General features: G+C 49.9%; 1 protein-coding gene across 1 annotated transcript in view; it reads right to left on the reverse strand.

Annotated features, from left to right (window-relative positions):
- The window catches only part of Pkd1l2 (polycystin 1 like 2), an 86,655-nt gene extending 69,354 nt beyond the window's left edge, over positions 1-17,301 (reverse strand). The window contains exons 1-7 of the mRNA XM_087596671.1: positions 16,319-17,301; positions 15,499-15,663; positions 14,815-15,000; positions 10,191-10,301; positions 6,734-6,881; positions 3,271-3,500; positions 484-888 (exon numbers count right to left, since the gene is read on the reverse strand). Coding sequence (XP_087452797.1) covers positions 484-888; positions 3,271-3,500; positions 6,734-6,881; positions 10,191-10,301; positions 14,815-15,000; positions 15,499-15,663; positions 16,319-16,712 — 1,639 coding nt within the window. The 5' untranslated portion in view covers positions 16,713-17,301. The remainder of the gene's footprint in view (positions 1-483; positions 889-3,270; positions 3,501-6,733; positions 6,882-10,190; positions 10,302-14,814; positions 15,001-15,498; positions 15,664-16,318) is intronic.
- Between the last annotated feature and the right edge of the window lie 3,569 nt (positions 17,302-20,870).

Here is a 20,870-nt window from a genome sequence, read left to right on the forward strand (position 1 = left end):
CGGGAGCAGAGGGAGGCAAAAGCCAGCAGGTGGGAACAAACTTAGGGCACGGGGACATGATGTCACCCACAGAGCTCAACTCAAGAACGGAGCAAGTGGGTTACCATAAATAAGTGAATAAATAAATCTCATAACATTTTAAGTAAGCTTACAAGTTTACGCTGGACCACATTCGTGTCAATCACAGGACACAGATATGTCTGCAAGTTGGCACGGGGACTCAAGGCCCAGTGTGGTGTGTACTTTTTCATTTATTTCTGTCCTTTGGCTTCTTCCTATTCCAAGCAAGACTCTTGGAGAAAGGGGTGGGGAAGGAAGCGTCAGGACTATGCTGGAGGAGGAGGCTGGCTCTCTTGTGGAACCTTTGTTCTCTGGCAGACCTTTGGCGGAAGGCCTGAGACTCTCATACCTGCCTGGTGTCACCCCTCTGAGCCCCAGGGGGACCAAACTAGAAACTGGCAGGGAAGCTGCCAACCCCAGTACCTTCAGCAGGAACAGCCACGCGGTAGCTCCCAGATGACCGCCCACCGCTCTCCTCCTTCTGGGAGAAGTTCGCATTGAGTCCCGCCACCTCGAAGGTCAGCTCCTCCAGGGTACCATGAGCCACCGAGACGTTGACCAACAAGTCCCACCCAAGCTCCACGCGGTCAGAAGCCCAGGAGGCCCGAAGCCCCGACAGCAGCTCCACAAAGTGCACAGTGAAGTTTCCAGAACGGGCGGAGGCAGTGCTGGTGCTGACATCTTGGATCTTCAGGTGGTGCCTCCCAGGGCCCAGCAACTCCTGGATGTCTCTCCCCAGGGTCAGATTGTAAAGCTGCGAGCCCCTCCGGGTGGTGAACTCAGCCAGAGTTCTATTACCCGAAAGCACAGCGTAAGTCGCACCGACTCCTAGGGGGAGTAAGGGAAATTTAGGAAGGCCATTACCAACTGTGCACTAGCGTTCTAAGATAGTTCAGGCTGAGTTCTGATGTCAAGTTCTGCCGTAGACATAGATATGGATCCAAAGAAATAAGTGAGGACTGACCAGCCTCCCTAAATGCTAACTGTATTTTTTTTTTCTTTTTTAAGTTTTGGCTTAATAAGTGATTATTTACTTTTTTTTTTATCTTTACTTCTGAATCCTCTCTGAAAATTTTTTTTTATTGTTTGTTTGTTTGATTGGTTTTGAGATAGGGTCTAATGGAGCCCAGGCTGTCCCTGACCTCACTATGTAGCAGAGGCTGGCCTTGAACTCTAGATTTTCCTGTCTGAACCTCTCAAGAATTAGGATAACAGGCAAGCCCCACTGTGCTCAGTTTGGAGATCAAACCCAGGGTTTCTTGAATGGCAGGTACTCTTCCAACTGAGTCACAGCTGCAGCCTCCTTATTTAACTAAGCCCTTGAACCCAGGAATTTAAAGCAACTGCTAAGAACAGCCTGATGATAGGGACCCCTCCCCCCTTTTGGTGGGAAACAGAGGAATCTGGGGTGGGGGTGGGACACAAGAATATTGAAGCAGGAGCATGAACTTTAAGCACTCTTTTCAGCCAAAATAGGTGAAGGTGTTTCCCTTAGCATCCACTGGTGACCTCCTAGCACAGGTAAACTCTGTGAAACCCAACCCCCTCCCCACAAAATGCAGCCTTCCTTGCAGGCTGCAAATGACTGTCCTAGCTGGATGCCAAATACTGTAGTTGTTTGACAATGTGGTGTAAGGCGGGAGAGATGGCTCAGCGGTTAAGAGCACGGACTGCTCTTCCCGAGGTCCTGAGTTCAATTCCTAGCACCCACATGGTGGCTCACAACCATCTGTAATGGGACTTGGAGCCCATTCTTCTGGTGTGTCTGAAGACAGTGTACCCACATACATGAAATAAATAAATAGATCTTTTCTAAAATAAAAAATCTTAAAAAAAAGAAAGAGTTTTATTAAAAGAAAGAAAATGGGATCCATGCAACTAGATGATATTGTTTCCAGTAGGAGCCACGCCAGATATGTCTCGTTTGGATGCTGATGAAATGGGCGGAAAGGGAAGAAGAAGAGAAGGAGAAGGAAGAGGACATACTGGTGGTGGTGATGATGGTGACAGTGATGATGATCATTTGGTGATGATGGTGATACCATAAAGCCCTATAGGAGCAGGACCCTTCACTTTCATGTGTATTCCTACCTCCCACACACCTGGCAAAGAGCTGACACACAATTGTATTCGTAGGAAGACTAAATAAATCAACGGAAGATTATTTTACTTTACCCTGGGTGCACATATCAGCCCCTGTTAGGCAACAGGCACACAGGAACAGGAAGGAACCTCGTGAGTGCCGAAGCCCATCACAATGCCATTAAGACGATCGGAGTGAAGGATGTCATACTGAGTCAGACCCTTCCTCATTTGATGATCACCACCACCATCACCGTCATCATCACATCCCCATCATCCTCATCATCCCCATCATCATTACGCCATCACCACTAACATCCCCCGCACCACCACCACCGCCATCCTAGATCTGCACTGCATCATTTATGTCAATAGGGCTCTCCATTCAGAGCTCTAACTGGACTGCGCTTTGTGGGAAAACGTTGTTGTGGATAAGGCAGGGCGGTCTCTGTGGACAAAAGTGGTGCTACTTAAAATATCAATGGGAACTATCCAAGCACCGGGAATGGATGTGCTGAGGAGTAATGGACCCTGTGGGCACAATTAGAGTGATCTCTGTAATAAATTAGAACGGAAGCTGTAACCAATCAGCGTGGAAGCCTTGGCTAAACAAGGTAGATGTTGGAACCAATCAGAATGGCCTCTGGCTTAATTAGACGACACCGTGTCCAATCAGAGTGTACCCTCGCCAGAACTGTGGGTAGGCCTGTATCCCTACGTGTACAGCTGACTGCGGGGCTTCACGGCCACAGGATGGCGCCATGCTCACGGTCACCACTGGCTGTGTGCTATAGGCAGCCCCTCCTAAGCCCACCCCTTCTTATTGAAATTCCCTCAGAGGGAAGTGGTATAGAGGGCCAGTGTTTCAAATAGGATTGTGGACATGCAGACACATCCTTAGGAAGGCGGGGATTCTCTCTGGCCCACTGGCCTTCTAGCTTGGGGTAGATTAAGTGGAGTCTATCCTGAGTGGGCCATCATAGGCCAAGCACTTAGCCCTGAAGATACCATGGGTGTTAAATAAATGAACACAAGGACGCTAAGACACTAAAGCCTCAGGTTAGCTGGACAGATTTAGAGGAGGCAAATCCTCCGTGTGCCTCCACCTGCTCGACCCTGCAGACTCACCTCCATCCAGATCCACCTGAACCCACAGGGGTTCCCCAAAGACAGCCTGACAGAGGAGGCCGGCTCCAGATCCAGACAGGCCTGAGCACCCAGTGACACGGGGCGTCTCCATCTTCTCTCGGAGGATCACTTGCTTCTGAGCGGTCACGTGCCACTCGCTGGTCGTACACTCAGCAAACACCGTGAACTCCCCGGGAGAGGTGAACTGGTGGGTCACATTGCTGGACACACTGTAGGAGAGCCGGGGTTAAAGGAGCACAGCTTCAACAATCATGCATGGGTTCACCGCTTCTGTGCTCTCCATATGGCAAGATGGCGGCGGGGCCGGGAGTGGGGGGTGTGGCGGGCAGCATGTAACGCAGGGGGCTTGCTTAGCACGGATGCAGGTCGGAGTTTGATCTCCAGCCCTCCATAACTAGGTGTGACAATGCCTGTCTGCCGTCCCAGCACCCAGCAGGAGGAGGCAGAAGATTAGAAGTTCAAGACCGGGGGCTGGAGAGATGGCTCAGTGGTTAAGAGCACTGACTGCTCTTCCAGAGGTCCTGAGTTCAAGTCCCAGGAAGTACATGATTCAAGGTTCTTCTTCTCCCAGGAACAGTCTCCTCAGTCCTCTCAGTCTCTGTCTCCTCAGACAGGCAAGCATCAACAGCTTTTCCTGGACAGGTCACTGTCGAGCTTTCCAGAATCTTTCATCTTCCCTCATACTCATGAGTACAATGGGAAATGAGCGTTTGCAGGGTATGACCTGCTTCTTCAGGTTCAGGCCAGGCCCTCCCCTAGACCAGCGGTTCTCAACTTGTGGGTGGAGACCCCTTTGGAGTCGACCGACCCTTTCACAGAGTTGCCTAAGACTCTCGGAAAACACAGATGTTTACAATTCGTGACAAGAGCAAAATTATAGTTATGAAGTAGCGATGAAAATAATTCTATGGTTGGGGGTCACCGCAACATGTGGAACTGTATAAAGGGCCACAGCATGAGGAAGGTTGAGAACCACTGTCCTAGATTCTCTGCTTCTGCACCCAAATCCAAAAGACTTCTTCCCAACCACCAACTTCCTCTGTGCTTCCCAGCCGCCTGTGTGTATCTAGTTCCTCCACAAGGCTTGTATTGCCTCATAATTATCATTTTCCCAACAAGATTGTCACCACAATACAGCTCAGCTATCAAGGCAACCCATGGTGGGGAACAATAAAAGAGTCAATTCTCAGTCCTGCCAGTAGGGGGCACATGCTACCCAATTCCGGGCTTGAACAAGGCAGGCCTTCTATAAAATGTCCCATAAGACACATAGTACAATCTCAGATATGCAGAGGCTTTTCCAAAACAGATAAAGAAAACAGACTGACATATGTATGAACAAGGACATCAAATGCAAGACAGAAACCAAAGGAGAACACTCTGGTCCATCAGGTTGGTTCTCCACAAGGTCATGTAGGAGGAATGGCGTCCAACTTTAAAGTTCCTACCTCTTAGACTAACAAGAAGTCAAGCACAACTAGAAGTCTCTAGTTTTGTGGTCAAGCACCAACTTAGCATGCATGAGACCCTAGGTTCAAACTCCCCAGCATTGCAAAAAGTCAAACAAGTAAGGGCCCTGGGGAGTATGGAGGCTCATACCTATAGTCCAAGCACTCTTTATGAGGTTTATGAGGCAAGAGGGTAAGAAGTTCAAGGCCAGCCTGGGATAGGTAGTTAGTATGGAATGAGATTCTATCTAGAAGGGGGGAAGGAGAGACAGAGACAGACAGACGAACAGACAGATGAACAGACAGGCAGGCAGACAGATGGATGGACAGGTGGACAGACAGACAGACAGACCGACAGACTGACAGACCGACAGACAGAAGGGGTGCTCAGTGAGTGAGCTCGCTGTCAGGCCTGATGGTCTGAGTCCCATTCTCAGAACCCATGTGGTGGAAGGAGTTATCTGCCTCCTCAGTTAAAGTTATCCTCTGGCCTCTACACGTGCATGTGGCACAAGAGTGCCCCCCTATAATAAATAAATGTCTCAGAAAGAAGAAATAGGGGCTGGAGAGACGGCTCAGTGGTTAAGAGCACTGACTGCTCTTCCAGAGGTCCTGAGTTCAATTCCCAGCAACCACATGGTGGCTCACAACCATCTGTAATGAGATCCGATGCCCTCTTCTGGTGTGTCTGAAGACAGCTACAGTGTACTCATATATAATAAATAAATAAGTCTTTAAAAAAATAGAAAGAAGAGATAAAAACGAAGGAAGGAATTAATGAAGGAAGGAAAGTGGTAGGTTAAGCACAATGACATTTGCACAGTATGGCTTCTACGTAATTAAAAAAAATTCATGATGTTTTCCAGTCAATTGCTCCCAGAAGAGACAAGATGCTGGTGATCTTTGCTTAGAGCTGCTGCCCAAATAGGTGTCAGAGAGAAAGGGTTGCTTATGTGTTGGGGTGCTGCACACACGTGAACATGCATGTACATGTGTGTATGGGAGCACGTAAAAGTGAGAAGAAAACTTCAGATGTCATTCCTTGGGTCTTGTCCGTATTTATTTATTTATTTATTTATTTATTTATTTATTTATTACTACAGGTGTCTCTCATTAACACAGACCTCATCAAGTAGACTAGGCTAGCTGGCCAGCAAGCCCTAGGGGATCTTCTTACTGTTGCCACACCATTGGGAAGGCAGGGTAGACCACTGTGCCTGGTGGGGTTTGAGGTGTTATTTTATCAATGGGTTCTGGGGAATCAAACTCAGGTTCTTTGCCCCTGAGCCATCTCCCCAGCTGTCCTAGCTGCTTTCACGTCAACTTGACACAAGCTAGCGTCCTCTGAGAAGGAAGAAGCCTCAGTTGAGGAAATGCCTCCATGAGACCCAGCTGTAAGGCATTTTCTCAACTAGTGATCAGTGGGGGACGGCCCAGCCCATGGTGGGTGGAGCCATCCCTGGGCCGGTGGACATGGGTTCTATAAGAAAGCAGGCTGAGTAAGCCACGAGGAGCAAACCAGTAAGCAGCACCCTCCATGGCCTCTGTATCAGCTCCTGCCTCCAGGGTCCTGCCCTGACTTGCTTTTTGGTCATGGTGTTTCATCGAAGCAGTAGAAACCCTGAGCACACTACCTGGCACCACCCTAGGGCAGCGCTATCACTCCACACTGACAGAAGAAGCCCAATAGCTCTCACAACACTTGACTCTCAATTCTAGAAACCACACGGAATCCAGCCCAGGCCAGCCTGTGTAATAGTGAACAGCTCATGCCCTCCGCTGACATCTAGTTAACCACGGGACATGCGAGAGACAGAGGCCTTCCTGGTCCAGTCACCACCCACAGGGTCAGCGCAGCCGGGAAATCTAGGCAGCCATCCCCAGAACCCTGAGAAATGAAAACTATGGTCCCAGCCATTAGGGTTGGGGGTTGCTTGTTATACAGCAGAAGCTGACCGATACAACCTGCCTTAAGGATCAGAGGTCACTCTTACCTGGGAGGGTAGTAGGGGTCAAAGGTATAGCCATCTCCCATGCTGAGTACACAGGACAGGTTTCCAGTGTAGGGAGAAAGGAGCCACATCAGGGAGATGGTGACATTGTCAAAGGCGAAGCTCCCGTTGGGCACCACCAGCCGCAGGCCTGCAGACCCAAGCAGGATGCTCTGTGAATTCGTGAACCAGTGATGTCTGTTTCTGCTTAAAACCCACTTCCTTCTACCCATGTGGCCATTACTTTTATATAAGACATTTAAAGTTTATTATAGTTTTACTATTTTTAGTGTAGTGTAGTGTAGTTTAGTTTAGTTCAGTTTAGTTTGAGAATCTCTTTATATAGCCCTAGCTGACCTGGAACTCACTGTGTAGCCCAAGCTAGCTTCAAACTCACAGAGATCCACCTGCCTCCGCCTCCTGATTAGTTCTACTTTCGAGAGATCTGCTTGTTTGTTTGCTTACTCACTGTTTGTGGTGCACGCGTGAACAGGTATGCACATGTATGTGAAGGTTAAAGGACAGCCTGGAAGAGCCAACTCTCTCTCTTTGCCATGTAGCCTCCAGGGATAAACGTCAGGCCATCCGACCACAGGCACCTCTGCTGCTGAGTCAGCATCTCTCTGGCCTTTTAAATGTTTGTCATTTTCATTTTTGTTTTATTTTCTTGGACAGGATTTGTACATCTCAGCCCTCAAATACAAAACATAGTTTCAGATGGCCTTGAACTCCTGAGCCTCCTGCCTCTGCCTTGGGAATTCTGCGATTACAAGCATGCCTGGATGTATGTGGCGTTGAGATTCAAACCCAGGATCTCTCACATACTAGGCAGGACCCTGAAAGCATGCACATCCCTCAAGACCCCTGCTTTGATGACTAGTGGCAGTCATTGTCACCACAACCCTAGATTGTTTCATAGAGAGGGATACAGGCGCACAAGCACACCAAAACATGCATGCTGTTCTGTTTGCACGGACGGCACAGGCCGTGTTTACTACCCAGGACCTGGCACTTTATAACCTAATGCATCACAGAGCTTGGTGTGTGTGGCAGACCTAAAGCTGTGCTCTTCCGTTTAACAGCTTCATAACTTTAATTTATGTAACTGGGACACTGATTATCCAAGTATATCTAATGCAGACAAACAACGCCCCCCCCCAAAAAATAACTTTCTTTAAGAATAGCTAAAGGTGGCAGAAGAGTGACTATAAGCTGGTCCCCATTAAACTTGGTAAGCCTTGAACTTCAAAAGCTGGGGTGGGGTGGAGAGACAAGCAGAACCAGCTTGGGCTCCACATAGCCCTGTGTAAACCTACCCACCGCAGCCTTCCCGTGCCTGGCCGCAAAACTGAACGTGAAAGACTCTGGATCGAGGCAGAACAACATCAGGCTCTCACCCTTAGCTGTGAGGGTGCAACTGGGACCAGTAAGGGTGCTCAGGGTGCAGCTGGGACCAGTAAGGGGTGCTCGGGGTGCAGCTGGGACCAGGAAGGGGTGCTCAGGGTGCTGGCCTCTGGCTCCCTCTTCATGAATCAGAGGACAGCTCTCATCAGAACACCCTGGTTCACAGGGACAGGATGAAATGTGGTTGCCACACCTTCCTCTGTCCTAAGCCACACACTTCAGTGACACCCTGCGCTGACAGATCTCCGAAAGACAGGCTTTGCCCACTAGCAAAACCACCAAAGTTGGTGCCAAGGCATATGAACCTGCTTTTCCCAGACAACAAGAGAGGGAAAACGGCCCTCAGTCTTGCTTCACCGAGACACAACCAGCAAACAAATGCCATGGGTAAAGCCTGCTGGCCACAACCCTCCCCTTCCTGTACCTGTTCCACTGCCTCCACTCCCTGCACGATGTCCCTGGGAACCCCTCATTTCCCTCCCCGCTGCAATGATTCATCCTTTCCCCTCAGGTCCTTATGGCTCATGCCCTGGGCAGAAGTTGCTTTTCTGAGTCATTTGTCACAGGATGGCACAGTGTGCTGTCTCACCCTTAAGAGAATTTGGCGTCTATACTCTTTGTAGGAAAATGAATTAATGCACCTCTTCGGGAGGGTAATGTAGGGCTGTCTGATGGCACTTAAAATGCACTTAGCGAACTACTAGCGATTTCAATCCCGGGTCCATGTCAAGATAGGCGGGCACAAGGGGCTGGGGATTTAGCTCACTGGTAGAGTGCTTGCCTAGCAAGCACAAGGCCCTGGGTTCAGTCCCCAGCTCCGGAAAAAAGAGAAAAAAAAAAAAAAGATAGGCGGGCACTGTGGCAGAAACCTACACAGTGCTCAGTCCGAGCAGCATTCTGACACAGGATGGAGACTCTCATGGGGTCTTATCCTTCTGGGGAGCCATGGGCAGTGGAGGGCTGCTGGAGGAGGGGGGTCATTGTCTCCCGTGTGGTGTGGCCACTACTGAGGTGCTCAGGCTTCAGTGGGCAGCGCCACAGCCGTGCTCACACCCAAGATCCTGGGTAAATTCTGGGTCACAGAACCAAGTCGCCCCTCCCTCCAAAAATGTAAGGAAATGACTTAGAGATGTGTCCGGGACATGTTATAAATGAAAAAAGAAAAGACGGGCTGTAGATTAACGTGGTTCATATGATTATGTTTTAGTTCAAACTGCATATATATTCACTCACAGCCATGTCTGCTGACATTTCTACAAGTAGAGAGGAAATGTCCTCTCAATATTAGTAGCATTTCCTTAGGGGGGAATGGGGGAGTGTCACGTTGAAGGGAAGGACTCTCCCTTCTTTATCATGACGTTTTTACAAATTGTGATAATGCGGGCTAATTCATGACTTTTAGGTTTTGATCTTAGGGCTGGAGAGATGGTGGTTTGGTGTGCTCTTGCAGAGGATCTGGGTTCGGTTCCCAGCCCGCTTGTGGAGGCCCACAGCATCTGTAACTCCAATTCTAGGGGATCTGTCACCCTCTTCTGACCTCTGCAGACACCACATGCGTGTTTCACCCACACATACAAACATACAAACAGGCAAATCATTCATTCATATATATATATTTATATATATACTTTTAAATTCAATTTTAAAAGAAATTGTGGGGGCTGGAGAAATGGCCCAGTGGTTAAGAGCACTGACTGCTCTTCCAGAGGTCCTGAGTTCAAGTCCCAGCAACCACATGGTGGCTCACAACCATCTGTAATGGGATCTGATGCCGTCTTCTGCTGTGTCTGAAGACAGCAATGGTATACTCATAAAAGAATAAATAAATTTTAAAAAAAAGAAATTGTGTGTGGCACACACACACACACACACACACACACACACACACACACATACACACACAGAGCTCCAAGAGAGCAGGCCAGGAGGCAAGGGTGTCTGGATGTCTGTCTACAGGGAAGCTGTTGGAGGGGAATTGTCACCTGGGGAGGAGAATTTCAAGCTGACATACAACAGAAACAAGGAAATTCCCTTGCCCACCCAGTTGGAGACTCACCTTCCAGACACCGGTACTGCACCCACAGGTAGCTGCCCCTAGTGGGGCACGGGTCTCCAAAGTAGGTCCCATCTGCCGCAACCTGGCATGCCTGCAGCCCCTGACACTGGCCTGGGAGACATCCACATTGCACGTAGATAGGAACGACGTGAGAGAGAAGAGGACATACACTCAGCAGAGCATCATGGATGTTACTTTATCCACTCAGATACTCAGCACCCACCCATCAACGCCTGTTGACACCTACAGGTCCTGAGCTAAGACGACAGGAAGACCGCCCATGCTTGCTCTAAGCTGTGACATAGTAAAATGCCTGCGTCCTTGTTCAGCCAGCAGTAAACATTACTTCCCCAGTCCCCAAACACCATCCTGGGTATAGGCTCCACCCTTCTTCTCTGTTTGCTATGCTGCTATCAAACGTGGGGTTGATGGTTCCCAGGGACCAATGATACTCTCTCATATCCAGCTTGTAGAAACAGAAACAGAGACTGACGCTTCCATAAGCCAAGGACACGAAGGGATACCGGAAGCCCTCTCTCACACACGGTGAGGGAGCGTGGCCCTCCTGATATCTGATCTTGGGCTCTGACCTCTGTAACCATTAGACAGTGGATGTCTGTTATTCAAAACCTCCGTTCTGACAAGCCTGGGACCCTGCTCCCCCTTTCTTTCCCTTCATCCCTCAGTCTCTCTTTCAGCCTTTCAGACACAGAGTGGTCCAGGCCAGGGACATCACACCATCCTGAACTCTCTCACCAGGGAGCAATACCACCAGGTTTGCTTCTAGAATCTTCTCAAGGGTACCACCTGCATCTCCCACCTAGGTTTCGGGTACCAGGCTCCCTGTTTGTGTTCTAGCGTACACAGGCACTCACAGCAACTCGGGTGCCTTTAAAACCAAATCCCAGCTCTCCCCGCTGCCTCCACCTCTTCTCAGCAAGAAAAGCCCAGGCTTCCTTGGATGGACTTCCTGTCGCCCTGTGCACTAGAGCCACACCGTGCGCTCTGGAGTTTCCTATACCACCAAACCCCTCTTCCTGTAGGATTTTGCAACCCCTTCCTTCCCCCTTCCCCAAACCCCCAACCTGCCCCTTTCCTGGTGGTCTCTTACTTCCCATCTCCTCTGTGGGCCCCTGTCCCCGCCCCACGTGTCCCCTCACCGGACTCCGTTCCACATCACAATCTCACTTCCCAGACACCCGGGCCCCAGCACGTGTGGAGGACACGTGTTCATCTCCAGCTGCTCCAACAGTGGCTCAGAGCAGCACGGGCTCTTGTCCTTCCGTTCTAAAGGTCAGATATCTGGGTGGGCTGGACCGGCTGCTTTCCCTTCTCGGGGTTCTGGGAAAGACTGGGGCCAATACCACTTCTGAGGCAGAGTCCAGTCCTCGGATGCTTCAAGTTTCTCTTCATCCTCAATGTGGACTCTCTAGGCCACAGCAGTGTCCACTTGCTGGCTTCTCCTCCCCAGCTCTCTTCCGTTTCCTTGAGGAGAGAGTCCCCTGCCTAGAGGGCCTCACGGGTTTTCATTGTTCTCAACTAGACAATCCTAGAGATTGAGTTGAGGGTGGGGGATTTCCATCCCCAAGTCAGGTGACTGGTGGTCTTAAGCATACCTGAGACACCCCTGTGCCTCGTGAGTGGCTTTTTGAACCCCATCTCATTCCCCACCCGCCCCCCACAGTTCTAGGGATTAGGGTACTGTAAGGGCTGTTTGGTTTCTCAGGTCTTCCAGGACTAAACCTCCCTGTTTAATGACCTAACACGATTGACCATTGATGACTGACAGATTGTCTCCTCCCTCTCTTTCCTTCTTTCACTTTTCTTCCCCTCTGTTCCTTCCCCCTCCTCTCCCTCCCTCATCCCCTTCCTTTCTTTCCCACTTCCTTTCTTTCTACGCTTTAAAAAAAAAAAAGCCTCACTAGAAAACTGAAACAGAACTCCATGTAGATCAGGCTAGTCTTGAACTCAGAGATATCCACCTGCCTTTGCCTTCCAAGTGCTGAGGTTAAAGGGGTACACGTTACAGCTGACTGATCTCTAGTTTTGGAGCATTGTGGGTGGAGTCTCATTCTGCCCTTTAGGCTGTCCTTAGTCTTTGACCTCAAACAATCTCCTCTCCACTTCCCGAGTTGCTGGGACTGTCGGTATAGGCCACTGCCTCCAACTCGAAACATTAATTCCTTCAATTGTGGCTTTTGGGGGTGTGGGGGTTTCTGAGAATTAAACCTAAGACCTCCCACATGCCAGGCAGGCTGTCTGTAGTCGGCTACACGCCCAGCTCTCAGCATAATACCTTAGCACAGTGAGGCCTAGTTGGTGACCGCCCGCCATCTGGCTACATGCTTCTGTGGGCATCCACAGTACTAGATGGAGGTCTCCGAAGGCCTGGGGAGTATTTTAAATGTTCTGCACACTGTTGGGTCTCCCCTGTGCACATGCACGCGCGCGCATGTGCGCGCGCGCGCGCACACACACACACACACACACACACACACACAGGGCCGACACATGGTAAATCTACCACGCTTTACTGAATAAATGCATGGTGCCTTTTGCCCCCTCCTGCGGCAACGTTTATCTGTCTCCTCACTGGACTCTGAGCTCTTCTAAAGCAGACACTTGATTCATCCTATCTCTACAGAGCCCAGGGTAGCGCCTAGCACTATTGGTCCTCAATAAATGTTTATTGGCCACTTGGTGATTGAGTGATCAGGCACTCCGATACAATCAGATGTTGAGGGCCTGCCAGGTTTTCTCGCCCTTTCCCTTCCAATGTGCTCCCTGGGGTGTGCTGACCCTGTTTCCAAAACTTACAGCTGACTGTTGAGGAAGCAGCCAGCCCAGCTTTAGCATGCTGGGTGAGGAAGCCTCCACCCTCAGCTCGTCCAACTGAGGCCCTTCTATCTTGGAGGACCCAGCACAGGAGTCTGGAACTCAGAAGAGAGATGTTGAGAACTACAAGCTGACTTCAGTATTTCCTCCCCCTACACCAGTTCCAGGGGAGCAAGGACACTGTGGTGAACACGTGGGACAAAGAGGTGTGGGCAAGGAAGAGTTCCAAGGGAGAAGTGACTTGCTCTCCTTAGGGGGAGGAGCCACGGAGAGTACTCTGCACCCCACACTCCTCCACTCCTCACAGGTCTTCGGTTAGAGAGAGACCTCTGAGAGGAAACGCTAACAGGCACATCAGGGAGGTTGAACCCATGGTCCTGGGCTCCAGGACTGGGCATGCAACATTGTGTCCTCATTAGTTGAGGAGCTGAAACCTTTCCTGGTCCATTGTGTCTGAACAGTGGTGACTGCAACAAACAGATTCCCTGAGGTCCTGGATCCAGGAAGATTCTGGAGTCTTCACAGGAGACCCCAGGAAGCCCCGGTAGTCCCTGAAACTGAGTCCTTTGATGGAGCAAGAACTGGTCAAAGGAGATTTTATCTGATTGAAAGGGGGTGGGAGGAGCCCAAGGGAAACCACCACATAACTAGGGAATAGCATCAGAAATGTCTGCTCTAAGGGCTGGGGAGATGACACTGTCGATAAAGCGCCTACCACACCAACACACAGACGCAAGTTCAACCCCAGAACCCAGGTAGAAAAGCAGGGTGAACCCAGGTAGAAAAGTGGGTATAGTGGTCAGATGTATAATCCGAGCACTGGGGGAGTGGAGACAGGCAGACCCCTGAGGCTCATTGGCTTGCTTGTCTAGTCTAACCTCGTCTAAATGAGTTCCACTCCAGTGAGACCCCCCATCTCAAGAGTAACAAGGTAGATGAACCCCGAGAGATGACACCTAAGGTTGTCGTCTGGCTATACCTGGGGGGGGGAGCATTGTATGAGAGGCAAACTAAATAAACTAGAACAGCATGAGCCAAGAGGGACCACATGGCTCCAAACAATTTTAAGCTGCCGGATGACGCAGGAAAGAGCACCATTTACATAGCCAAGATCACTCAAGGCTTAGGCATGCGCAGAAAGAAGGCAGAACTGAGGACCCAGTGCGCCTCAGTGGACACAGTGTTTCCAGCAGTAACAGGCAGGGTGGGAGCCCTGTGGTACCATATTCAGTTCTTTATGAATAAATCTAAAGCTAATGCTACAATGTCACATTGTATTAAGAGCTAACGAAGGTGGATAGTGGCTGTTTGGAGTTTGTCACAATATTCTGGCTTATGTGAGACCAGGCCCCGTGTAGCACAGGCTGTTCCCAAACTTTCTAGGTAGTTAAGGGTGGCCTCGAACTCCTGACCCTCTTTCCTTCATATCCTAAGTTCAAGGATCACAGACATAAGCCGCACAATCCAACTTTCTTTACTTTTGCCTGTAGATTTGAACTGTTTTGTAATTTTAAAAATTGGGTTAACCAAGTTGATGTTCTCTACACTCAGGAGGGGGAGATTAGAAGACTTCCTGCCGCAGGAGTTGGCTTTGATGACCTTGGTGAACCTGCCTCAGTGTCCTGGTCAAGAGCTTGGTGATGTGGACAGAGATTGGTTGGGTCCCCACATGGAGGGGGCCCAGGTCATATCTGAAGAGTATCAGAATTTTCCAGAACCCTCTAATGCAGATAGAAGATCAGCAAGTGCTCTCTGATCCAGCCAGAGCTGTGGGGCCCTGGGGTCCTACCTGCCACCTCATCCTTGACGCTGACCCAGCCACAGTCTCCCTCCAGGTCTGGGGGAGGCCAGACGCCCCGGGTGCACAAATAGGGGGTCTGGCGCCCATAGAAAGCATCTTGGACTAGGATGGCCTCTCCTGAGTCGCAGTGCATGGTGATGTTGTGGCCCTCACAAGCCAGACTGTGGCCGACCCCTGCAACAGAGGAAGGTGACAACTTAGGAACCTACACTGATCGGGGAAGTACTGGGCTAGGACTCTGAGACACCAGGCTGGAATGGGGCCAGCTGGAGAGGAGGAAAGAGACATGGAGAGATACTGAGCGTCATACAGGCAGAGCCTGGGGAACAGGGGATGGGGGTGGAGAGAGGGAAGCATCAAGAGATGGAAAGGGAGAAAGTCCCAAACAAGCCAGATAGTATCAGAAGAAGTCTACAGGCAAGGCGCCTGAACAGGAAGATGAGGGACCCAGAGAGACAGATGGGGAAGAGAGGAGAAGGAGGAGACCCACCAAGAGACATGGAGATACAGTTAGGAGGACAGAAAGACTACAAGAAACCTGCAGAGACCGGGGGGGGGGCGGGTGGTCAATAAAGAGGGGTTAGAGAGATGAGGACAGAGGGGAGGAGAAAGGGGAACAGGAGGCAGGGAGAGAAGGTGGCGCAGGGAGGGAGCCCCAGCAGACCAGCTCACCAAACTCGCAGATGAAGGCAAAGGTCTGTGCGCAATCCTCTAGGGCAGCCCACTGGGATGAAGGACCACTCCCGATGTAGCCGCAGGCCCCCGGGGCGGGCGCGGCTTGCCCTTCCTGCCAGTTGCTGTAGTTCACATTCGAGGTGTCCAGCCAGATCCCAGAGCCTGAATGGAATCAAGTGTAGCAGGGCTTGGCAGGAGTCCTCTCTTACCCTCCCTTAAGGGGAGCCCGAACTCAACAATTCCTGTGCTATAGGTGCTCTGTCGATTGCTCTCTTCCCCACACCAGAGAACCGATTCGTCCTCACCATTAGTTTCAAATGCTCAGACTTAACTGGACACCATCTTGGAGAACCCATAAAAGGTGGTGCTACCGAGCTGGGAGTAGCAAAATGTAGAGCCCTGAGTGTTCCCTGATGCTCATGGGGAGACGACTCAGGGCATGGGTTGAGTTCATATTGAAGTGGCTTGCATTGCTCCAGAAGTTTCTAGAGCCCAAGAAGGTGGTTGGAACTGTTCAGCTGTGAGACTTTGCAACCTCCCAGGGGAGGTTTGCCCTCAGAATGTACACACAGAGGCACCACACCACAGAGAGCATGGACTGCAGTGGAAACTGGAAGAATAGAAGCATATTTTTTAGACTCCCCCTTCTGCTAGTTACTATACATGAATTATTTTTACCCGGTCCACCAAACAACTAATGGTCTCTTTGCCATGAAAATTAGGACATGTTGATTTGCCCCATGGGGTTCTGGGTAAGACGTAGTGATAAGAATTTTTATCACATGCTTCCCGTTAGACCCAGCTATGCGGCACCTACCTCCCGTAGTGCCGTTGTGCGCCGAGCCTCCCGTGAGCCCGATCCACCATTCTCTGTCCTGGGTAACGTGTCTCTGCAGGAACTGCTGGGTGTCTTCACCAGGAATGAAGACCAGATGACCTCCGCGCCGTTCACACCAGCCCTGGGCACCGTGGAAGGTGTGTTCCAGCGGCACAAACTCATAGCAAGTGTCTCTGAAGAGCACCTGGCTCCTTGAGCAGAGACCGCGTCCTTCTGACTTAGCCACCGTGGCCCCAGTGCTCAGTGTAAGCCACAGAAGCACCAAGCCTACCATGCTCATCCTGGGACCACTGCCGGGGCTGCAGGATGGAGATCGGTCCTTCATATGCTGCCATCCACATAGCCACCCGCCATCCATCTTCCTTTCCCTCATTGCACCAAATAATCACTCTTTTGTTTATGGGACAAAACGCACAGGGTGAATGTGTCTGTGTTTTGGCTTCATCCAACTCTTTGTTCAATGGCTGTCTGAAAACCAGTTCATGTTCAAATTTCTTCTAGAGAAAGATAAAGTTGCTATGATACCTGTTTGATAAATTCTTTACTATTCTTTTCTTCTTCTTCTCTTTGGGCAGTCAGCATGTGGGAGGCTTGTGATATAACTAGCGTAGAAGTTAGTTATGGGATGGCTCGCGTACAGAGTGGTACCACATGCAGTTCTATTGTGTGGAAGGCCACCTGCGCCCAGGCGATAACTGTCTTCCCCTGTCTGATGGGACAGGCAGGTCCCCTTCTGACACATCATGCCATCATTGTGCTGACCGGAGGATAAAGCATCCCCACAAAATGTATTTCGTGCCATCAAATAAGTTTTATAACCTATTCATCCTCAGCTATCGCCCAGACCATCTGGAGCGTGTCCAGGGTCTGTGGCAAAACGCAAGGGCTTTATCTTTGCACACAAGGCTCTGTCTAGTCTGGCTTCAGAGAATACGCCAGTCCATCCGGCCCACTTCTCCTTCAAGGCTTGATTCAAAAACTACTTCCTGAGACTGGAGAGATGACTCAGTGTGTAAAAACTCAAACCACACGAGCCTGAGTTTGGGCCCAGAACCCTTGTAATAGTCCAGATGTGGAGGCGTGCGTATTTAATCTCAGCACAGCAAGATTCTAGCAAGACATAACACACAATCCTATGGCAAGATGGGAGGAAGGGACAAGTTTTCTGCAGGCTTCTGCTGTCCATTTCCCACCTTAAAAAATATGTTGTTACACCCCTACATGTATGTGTGTGTGTGTCTGTCTGTCTGACTCTGTGTGTATCTATGTGTGTCTGTATATGTTTGTGTGTGTCTTTGTGTGTCTCTATGTGTCTATGTATGTCTGTGTGTGCCTATGTCTCTGTGTGCATTTGTGGCTCTGTGTGTGTCTGTGTGTCTGTGGCTCTCTGTATGTCTAGGTGTGTCTATGTCTCTGTATGTGTCTATGTCTCTGTGTGTGTTTGTGTGTATCTGTGTGTCTATGTGTGTCTTTGTGTCTCTGTGTGCATCTATGTGTGTGTCTGTGTCTCTGTGTGTGTCTATGTCTGTGTGTCTCTGTGTGTGTCTCTCTGTGTGTTTGTGTGTATCTGTGTGTCTCTGTGTGTGTCTGTGTCTCTGTGTGTATCTCTCTATGTGTATGTCTGTGTCTCTGTGTGCATCTCTCTATGTGTGTGTCTGTGCCTCTGTGTATGTGTGTCTGTCTGTGTCTGTGTCTGTGTCTGTGTCTCTGTGTGTCTGTGTCTGTGTCTCTGTGTGTGTCTGTGTCTCTGTGTGTGTTTGTGTGTATCTGTGTGTCTCTGTGTATCTGTGTCTCTGTATGTATCTCTCTATGTGTGTGTCTGTGTCTTTGTGTGTGTGTGTGTGTCTGTGTCTCTCTGTGTGTGTGTGTCTCTGTGTGTGTCTGAGTGTGTGGAGGGGTCAGTCCCCTCTCCATGGGTTTCAGACCCCACTCTTCGGGCTTGAGCAGAGAACAACTTGGTAAGTCAGTTCTCCCTTCCACCGTGTGAGCCTTTACTCACTGAACCGTCTCTCCAGCCTCCTACTTCAGTTTCTGAGACAGGCTCTCTCACTGAACTTGAGGCTCACTAGCTAGCTAAACTGGCTGGCCAGTGACCACCAGGAATCCTCCCGTCTTCCCAGTGCTGGGATTACAGACACACATGTCACTGCCTTGGCTCTGACGTGGGTGTAGGGGCTAGAGCTCAGGCCCTGTTGTTTCTCTGGCAGGGAGTTCTCCGACCAATCTCTCCCCAGCTTCATCTGTAATTATCACCTTTTATCTCCAGTCTCTGCACCTCAAGTTGGCGATGACAAATCTACACTTTTTTGCCTCTAGATTTGCCCATTCTGGACGTTTCGTACAAACGGAATATTCCAGTCTGTCACGTGCCTCATCTGGCTTGTCTCACCGAGTGTCACGCTCTCTGGGCTCACACATGTCATAGTGTGTACTCATAGGCACATATGACCTTTTGGTGTAGCGTGACTCTCTAGTCTACAAAGCTCACACTCACTTGGAACTGCTTGCTTGCCTAGTGAGTGGAAGGCCCTGGGTTCACTCTCCAGAGCAAAAACAGAGCAAAAAACCACAAAGTTCCCAGGACGGACTTCACAGCTGTCACAAAAGTACTGCAAATTGGTAGAGCGCTTACCTAGGAAGTGCAAGGTCCTGGGTTCGGTCCCCAGTCCCGGAAAAAAAAAAAAAGAAAAAAAAAGTACTGCAAAAAAAAATCGTAAATACTTTAATACTTTAAACGAGTTTACTTTTTTTTTTTTTTTTTTTGGTTCTTTTTTTCGGAGCTGGGGACCGAACCGAGGGCCTTGCGCTTCCTAAGCAAGCGCTCTACCACTGAGCTAAATCCCCAACCCCACGAGTTTACATTTTTAAGACTTGTTTACTTTTTTTATAAATACTTTCTATTTTATATGCATTAGCATTTTGCCTGCTCATATGTCTGTGTGAAGATGTCAGATCTTGGAGTTCCAGACAGTTCTGAGTTGCTCTGTGGGTGCTGGGAGTCGAACTCGGGACCTCTGGAAGAACAGTCAGTGCTCTTAATTGACTGAGCCATCTCTCCAGCTCTGACTTGTGTACTTTTTATGTTCATTTATTATTTGCTTTGCATGCACACAGGGGGAGTTGGTGCTCTCCTTGTGGGTCCCTGGGAAATGAATTCAGGTTATCAGGCTTGGTGGAAAGTTCCCTCCAGGAACTGAACCATCCTGGAGACCCTAAATTTAGTAGTAATGGAGGCAGCGGCAGCGGCAGGGTGTACACGCCACCTCACATATCTACAGGTCAGAGGACAACTTTGTGAAGTTAGTTCCACCTTTACATGAGTTCCAGGGAATCGATCTCAGGTCATCAGGCTTGAGCAGCAAGCTCCTTTGCCTACTGAACCATCTTGCCAGCCCCAAAGCTTATGATTCTATGTTGGGCTATCTTCCTAGCTATTCTTGGGCACCTGTGGTCCAGGCCACTGGTTGGACACACCTCATACTGCTCTTTTTAAGTCCCTGCAAACTTTATGGGGATAGACCTCACTTTCTCCCTCTTCAGCTAGGGAACACTCAGGCTGTATTTCTCTGTGAGTTCTTCAGGGGATGAGACAGAGTTCCTTTAATCATATTTATCCCAGGACTGGCCCATTGCAGGATTTGATGGGTGTCCTCTTGGCCCCGACTTTCAGTTTCTGAGGCTGATCTTTCCCCTTCACCCCCATTTCTGCAAACCTTTCCGAGCCCCGAGGAGCAGAGCTGCCAGATAGAAGAGGGACAGAGTTGGGAGCAGGACAGGATATGGTGTCACTGGATGACTCAGGGGCTGGAATGCAGCCTGGGCAGAACTGCCCTGTTATCTGCAGAGGCCAAACTTCTAGTGACTTCCATCAGTAAACCATGGGAAAGGCTGCACGCAATGATAGTGTATCTCCTGGGTAAGGGCTTAGTTTATACTTCTAATGAGATGAGCTTGGTGGCCTCAGAGGACACGTGAGAATCTGCAGGCTAACTCCCATTTTCAAATTCTTTAAATTCTGATAAAGTGTAAGTTGCCAGCCTGGGGATTCCTCTTGGTGAATTCAGCAGCTCTCAATGTCCCTTAGCCTCCGTGTCTGTGTAAGCCACATATCTAGGAGCCAGGACACAAACAACCCAGTATGTGAGCATACTGCTATTGACCTGGTCAGCCATCTGAGCCTGTAGGAGGGCTCAGCAGCACAGGGGCAGGAAGGCAGCTCGTTTTGTCTAAACAGAGCGTGGGTCCATTAAAAAGAACTCTAATGAGGTGTTGGGGAGGCGGCTCAGTCGGTTAAGTGCCTTGCCAATGAGCATGAGGACTGAGCTTGGGCCCCAGTGCCTGTGTAGAAAAGGCAGGCATGATGCTACATGAGTATAGTCCCAACTCTGAAGAGGTGGAAACAGGCAGATGCCTGGGGCTCACTGGCCGGCCATCCTAGCCAACTTTGTGAGCTCCAGGTCAGTAAGAGAACTCTAGCCTGTTCTAAAGAGAAAAAGGTGGGTGTGGGGGGCAGCACCCAAATGTGCTCTCT

The sequence above is a fragment of the Rattus norvegicus genome, chromosome 19, assembly GCF_021556685.1.
Source record: "Rattus norvegicus strain SHRSP/BbbUtx chromosome 19, alternate assembly SHRSP_T2T, whole genome shotgun sequence".
In the NCBI taxonomy this organism is placed as follows: Eukaryota; Metazoa; Chordata; class Mammalia; order Rodentia; family Muridae; genus Rattus; species Rattus norvegicus.